General features: G+C 28.7%; 1 protein-coding gene across 1 annotated transcript; it reads left to right on the top strand.

Annotated features, from left to right (window-relative positions):
- The first annotated feature begins 1,667 nt into the window (after positions 1-1,667).
- On the top strand, positions 1,668-2,975 carry LOC116115305 (NAC domain-containing protein 104-like). The gene is made up of 3 exons (XM_031401458.1): positions 1,668-1,936; positions 2,208-2,476; positions 2,621-2,975. The coding sequence occupies exons 1-3, from the start codon at positions 1,774-1,776 to the stop codon at positions 2,780-2,782; spliced, it is 594 nt and encodes a 197-aa protein (XP_031257318.1). The 5' UTR covers positions 1,668-1,773; the 3' UTR covers positions 2,783-2,975.
- Positions 2,976-6,670: the final 3,695 nt, after the last annotated feature.

The following is a 6,670-nucleotide window of genomic DNA, read 5'->3' as shown; positions in this document are numbered from 1 at the left end:
CATGCCGCTGTAAAAATAGCCTTCTTTAACGTTAAACAAAACTAGTGAACTGTTTTTATCCAATGCCAATTATCAACATGAAGACTTCTTTTAATTTTATTTTTTAAATCCGAACCATTGTTTATATCGTTGATTAATTAAAACGTCAAAAGGAAAGATTTTGCAGCCTTCAATACGATTAAAATTATGTTTCTATTAACTAACACATGAAAGTGTAGGTGTTTATAGAAGATAAAAATAGTTAAAATTCACTGCTACATCATCTTAGGATGATAAGTAAGCCTCATGAAATATTGAGATCAACATGAATGAGGTAAAATATATTAATTTTGGTGTACATATTTATGTATGACATCTTTACGATCCAATCATTAAGATGATTTAATATTAGAATTAATTAAATAATTAATAAAAGTGGCATGGATGAGTTTGATGATATAATTAAGACGGTTTATCTAATTTTGTAACTTGTTGTGCTTCTTATGAAGAAAATGATATTCAAATTTGTCTTAACTTCATCCTTAACCTGCTGTCATTGTTTTACTTTAATTAATTAAACAAGAATATATTGATAGAGAATTGGGATTTTATTTTTTTTTACGTAGATTCTTGACTAAACAGTAGATTTAAATTGTTAATTTTTTATTATTGATATCGTTGTTTAGAGAATTGATAAGTTATCAAGTATAAAAATAACCTTTTATATTAACTTGAACCCTTGTTTTAAGATGAATAAACGAATAAAAAAATTACATCTTAAATATGATAATGCAAAGAGACTTGAAATCCAAACTCTCATAGCTCAAAAAAATCAATAAAATTATCAGCATACTTTTTTGCGACCTACGTGTCTCGATTTAATTAAGGCTGTTTTATTATATGGCTTTTAATATCTTATAAAGAGTTAAATACTCTTGGATAATTGTCTATATATCACCTAGCAAGGTAGAAATTACACTTAAACATCAAATTCCAACATCTTATTCTTATTCATTCCATTTTGAATTTTAAAACAATATACGTAACATACAAAAACAATACACCGATACATAACAAATGAGAAATCTTGAATGAGATAAAAGTACAAGTAATTTAGGGCCTGTTTAATATATAATTTCTTTTATAAAAGAGTATTCCATAATAGCCAATCTGACATGGGAAAGTTTTTAAGTTTTATTTTTTAAAACTCTTTACAAAGAGGAGTATCACATGGGTATGGTAACAAGCAAAATTTTCCAAGTGGGCCGGAGCTTGATCTTAAAGACAATGTCGTCGCATGCCTTGACATTGTTCTTTGCTGTTGCTTGTCTACTACTGTGTTGATTTTTCTTCTACGTTGTTGCTACTCATATGTTGCCGTTCTGGTGCCAACAGTTTAAATATTGTGTTTTGTTTTTGAAAAAAGAACATACAAATAAATAAATCACTTCACGGAATTATTGAAAACATAAATAAATGATACTCATTTATTACATTTCACCCTACAATCGTTGTCACTGTAATAATGTAGATGTTGCACTCTATTTTGTCCGATGCACATCTTAGTCTTCATGTAGATCCGTCATTTGAATGTATATCACAAAACTTAACCATTTTCTTCAATTCTAATCAATCAAATCAGCCCTTTTTCACTTTATATATTCAAATCTACCTCAACCCTATAATATACACACAACAAACCTAAAATTCAAACCCTAAATCATCGCAACTCCACCCAAAAAAAAAAAACCTCAACATATTTACACAAAAAAAAAAAAAAAAATCAACTAAAAGATGTGCGATGACAGCGTAAATCTTCCCCCTGGATTCAGATTCCTCCCAACTGATGAAGAACTTGTTCTTCACTTTCTCTACCGCAAGGCCTCTCTTTTGCCTTGCCATCCCAACATCATTCCTGTTCTTGATCCTTATTTTCATGACCCCTGGCAACTTAATGGTATGTTTTAACGTCAATTAATTTGCTTATTACTTCTATTCTGTGTTCATACTATTTATTGATGATTATCCGTAAGAGTTTAGGCGGATGGTCAGGTCTATGGTTTATTCCCGCCAGCTCTGAGGTTAGAGTCCCATGGCCAAAGTCATTGTTTCTTGCTTCCTAAAGATTACAGGGTTGGCAGGGGCTCCACTTTCGAAGTCAAGCTTGCAGAATTCTCAAAAAAGAAATTTATTTATTGATGATCATCATATTTTAATTGTTTTAACAGGAAAAGCGTTGTGCAGTGGAAACCAATGGTACTTCTTCAGCCAAATGATGGAGAATCGAGTGAGTGAAAATGGGTATTGGAAGGATTTGGATTTTGAGCAACCTATTTTCACAAGTGCCAGCAAACAAATTGGAGTCAAGAAACATTTTTTGTTCTTCATTGGTAAAGCTCCAAGTGGTGTAGAAACCAGTTGGGTTTTGCAGGAATATCATCTCTGCGACTTTGGATTCAATTCTTCTTCTTACAAAAGAAAAAGAAATCCAAAACTAGTAAGTAAATCTTCCAACTTCAGTTTAATTCTTTATAACAATTGTATTCTTGCAGTCTCGTGTCATGATTTTAAAAAAAAGAAAGAAATACTGATGTGTATGATAAAAGGGATAATTTTAATTAATTAATTTTATGGGTTTTAGGATTGCTACAAATGGGTTCTATGTCGAGTTTACGAGAGGGAGAACAATTCTGAAAGTTTGTGCTATGGAGATGATGATGATACTGGAACCGAGCTTTCATGTCTAGATGAAATGTTCTTGTCATTAGAAGATGATCTTGCCGACATAAGTTTGCCTGATTAATGTTTTGATTTCAATTATCAACAGGGTTTAATTATATTTCCCTTCTTGTACACATTTTGGTTAAATATACTAATGAAAATGTAAACTCAAGCCCGTGATCTTATTACAAGAAATTAATGTATTTAATATACTTCTCTATATATAGAAGAGTGGAGCCACATAATGTTGGGTTTCCCTTATGAGTTTTGATTAAGTGTCATATGTTTTTATTGAGGTTGATTGCTTAGCCTAGCATTTTGTTTTTGTCATGTATATATACCAAAACACTTTTTTACATTTTCATTCTACTTCTATTGTGTGAATATTTGACCTAACTTAAATTCCACCCAAAAATTATCCTAAACTTTTGTTTTCACTAAAACACTATTACTAAACAAGATTGTCACATGTCAAGTGTACCAAATCATTTTCACATTATGTTTGAAGAGAAAACTATATAAAAGACATTTTATCCTCTAAATTTTTTATGTCTTCACTCTAGCATGCCTTGAGTTCACGTGACTCTAGTACTAGAGTCATTACAATTTTTTTTTTTTAAATTATTCTGCAAATTAGTGTTAGAAATTAAATATCAAAATTTCTTTAAGATAACAAATAAATTAACTAATTATATTAAGAAATAAAATATATTATTTTAAAAAATGAATAATAAATGTATATAAGAGTTATTTTAATTTTCTAAAAATAAGAAATGAAAAAAAAAAATGCTAGAGTCAACTTGCTCAAGCGCTAGATTTGACTGAACTCTAGTGACTTTAGCACTAGAGTAGCTTTACCTAGCTGCTAGAGGGAAAATAGTAAAAGTGGAAATAAATTAGATGAAATGTCTTATCTACTAAGCCAAAGAAAAAAAGTTCAAATTGAAATTTGACCTTTAAAAAGGGTTTTTAAGTAATTATCTCATGTTTCTTAATATGTTTTTTTTTTTTGTAAATAATTTGGACACACTTTGGAGCTATTTGATTTGATTGATCTATTTGAATGACTAAAATTCCATATAAGTACGGTTTTTTAAAGTGTAATTAGCATGCAAGTTGAATTGAATCTCGATCGTTTAAAATTTTTTTATCTAGCAACTCAAAATTTACATCATATTTGGTATAAAAAAAAAAAAGGTACTCTCAAACATATCTCTTGGCTATATATACTACTTTGCCGGAATTTTTGACAAAGTCAAATCTCACTAAGATTATCATAAAGTTTTGTTTTCACTATGTAATCTCAAAAAACAGAAGAATTGTCGTAAACAGGGTTTGACGTCTATTTAAGTCAATTATAGATTTTTGAGCAATCAATTAGCAGTGGAATTTTATGTTTGTGTAGTTTTCTAAGTCCTTGGAATTTATACTGAGCTTTAGACTCTAAAAAATCCTGAGTTATTTAAGGGTTTATGTTTCTTTATATAAAGTGGGTTGGTTGATATGATGAATGTTTAATGTGTGGGAAATGAAGTTTGGCTTGATCTTATAGGTGGATTGATCTCCATGAATGCAAGTGTGATATTTATCATGGAGCTTTATCCCTTTTGTATCAATTGGGCTTTCCTAGAGTTGAACATCTTTAGAATGGCTAATTTCACTCATCAACCTTCAACTTTTTCTTATTTTTTTAACACCTCCATGGTTCTAATTTTTTTGCTTATCTTACCTATTGTTGGGGAATATATATGTTAAATTTGACATTAGACTTGTTTCGAACATAAAATTTCCTATATTACCCTTAATTCTTTACTAAAATTACATAATAGTCAATTTGTTGATGACACTTGAAGGAAGAAGAATCTTACGTACATATTGAGAACAACTTATTGTTGAAAACCAACTTGTAAGGGTAGGGTCTCCAAGTATTTATAAATTCAATTTTCAAGTCTTAGCTTAACGATTTGGGAATGAGTTGGGTCATTACAGAGAATCAAAGCAAGATAACAACCAAAAATAAATTAAAAAAAAAAAAAAAAAAACCATCATCAATAAGTTATTATCTTGCGCTATTACTAATAATAGTTGCTAGAGGAGGTGGTGATGAAAATGGCACATCAATCCCATGAGTATTTGAGTTTTAAAGTTGGCCTTGAATGGTAAGAATAAGGAAAATATATTAAATGTCCACTTTGTCTTCCTACATCAATTTTAATTGATTTTCACTAAGTTTTCGGAGGTGAGTAAGAGTTTTAAAACCATCGGAGGTCTCTAATATTAGGCCAAACCTCAAGGTTGGTCCAAAATTACTCCTTTTCACAAATTAAGAGTCCATAGCATATTCCTAGTATTGGGCTTTTGTTGGACCTTGTTGATGATTTAGTCCATAGTATTTCTTTAGATGAGGGGCTTTTATTGGGCCTTGTTAATGGTTTGAAGTTAAGAATCCATAGTATATTCTCCAGATGTTGGGCTTTTATTGGGCCTCTTTAATGATTTGAGCTTGAATAGTATGGTGAGTGGTGTTATTTTTAAGCCCCAAATCAATTAAATTTAAATATATTTTATTTTATTCCAAAATTAACCTTCTCTTGGTCCTTTTTAACTTCGCTACTTTCCTAATCTTTTTAATTTGTCTTCTCTCTTAATCCTTTTTAACTTCTCTTTTATTTAATCATGATTGATAAACAACCGACTTGTTAAAAAAATCTTGTATTTTTTTCCTTTTTTATTTGTTTATTTTTTGAAAGTGAATGAAATTTTATTCGAATATATAGTAAAACCTCTCTATAATGATAGTCTATATAAGAATAAACTCTATCTAATCATAAAAAATTTTATTCCTAACTTGAGATAATTATAATAAGAATAAACTCCATATTGTAATAAGTTATAATTTTTCTAATTTCTATTTTAAAGAAAGTTGCCTTCACATAATAATAATTATTTGTATATTGCAAAAAAATATATTATTTGTTACATTAAATGTTTAAAATGAAATAAAATATTTATTTAAAGTTGTTTGAGGGAATGGTTTATATTTTAAAGTTATTACCATATCTTTTAACTTGTGAGTACATTACCCGCTAGTATGGACATGTTCTTGTTAAAACTAAAATATTTATAGTTTCTCAAGCATGTTTGGAGCTTCTTGGCACGAAACTTTTTGTGTTTCCGTACTATCATCTTCATGATTATTTCTTTTCTCTTCTTGTGTAATTGTAGCAATGATTTTTTTTTCAGTTAAAGGATACATGACTTGTTCCTCATTTGAATGATTTAGGAAAATATTAATATCCATTTGATTAGTGTAGTAAAGTTATCAAATCTGATCTCTAAATTCTACAATGACTTTTTCATTCTTCTCATCCACTTTATTTATAACTTGCAATTCATCGACATCAGGAGTCCTAATTTTATAATGCTTAAAACAATTAGCAATTGTTTGTGACTTCACATCAATTTAACCATACGACAATTGTATTTACAATTCCATCAAGAACACTTACTTTTATTGGTTTCAAAATACGATCTTCTATTTGTTTAAAAAGTAGACAATTGAAGCTCTAAATTGAAATCTTAATACTATTTAAACATAAATTGAAATCTTAATACTATACTACTAAAACATAAATTATAAAATAAAATTTTTTTGTAACTGCGCCTCTATTAAATTATAATTTTCTTATAATAATAAAATTAATCAATCACACCATTATAACTATGGAGAAGTTTTGTTGTATTTGTGATTGGAAAAAAAGTTACCAAAACCCTTACAATCAAACAAAACATCCCACCACGAATTATGACAAAGAAATATTCTTTTCAATCTTGTTTTGATTTGTTTTTATGAGGTTTCTGTATTTGTTTCTAACTCATGAATTTTTTGTAATAGCTTGAGGTTACATATTGTTAAAGGTTGGCAAAAATTATTTGGGAAACATCCTAAATCAGTTAATATTTTAAACTT

The sequence above is a fragment of the Pistacia vera genome, unplaced genomic scaffold, assembly GCF_008641045.1.
Source record: "Pistacia vera cultivar Batoury unplaced genomic scaffold, PisVer_v2 Contig736, whole genome shotgun sequence".
NCBI classification, from domain to species: domain Eukaryota; kingdom Viridiplantae; phylum Streptophyta; class Magnoliopsida; order Sapindales; family Anacardiaceae; genus Pistacia; species Pistacia vera.
This window is presented reverse-complemented; position numbering and strand designations above follow the sequence as displayed.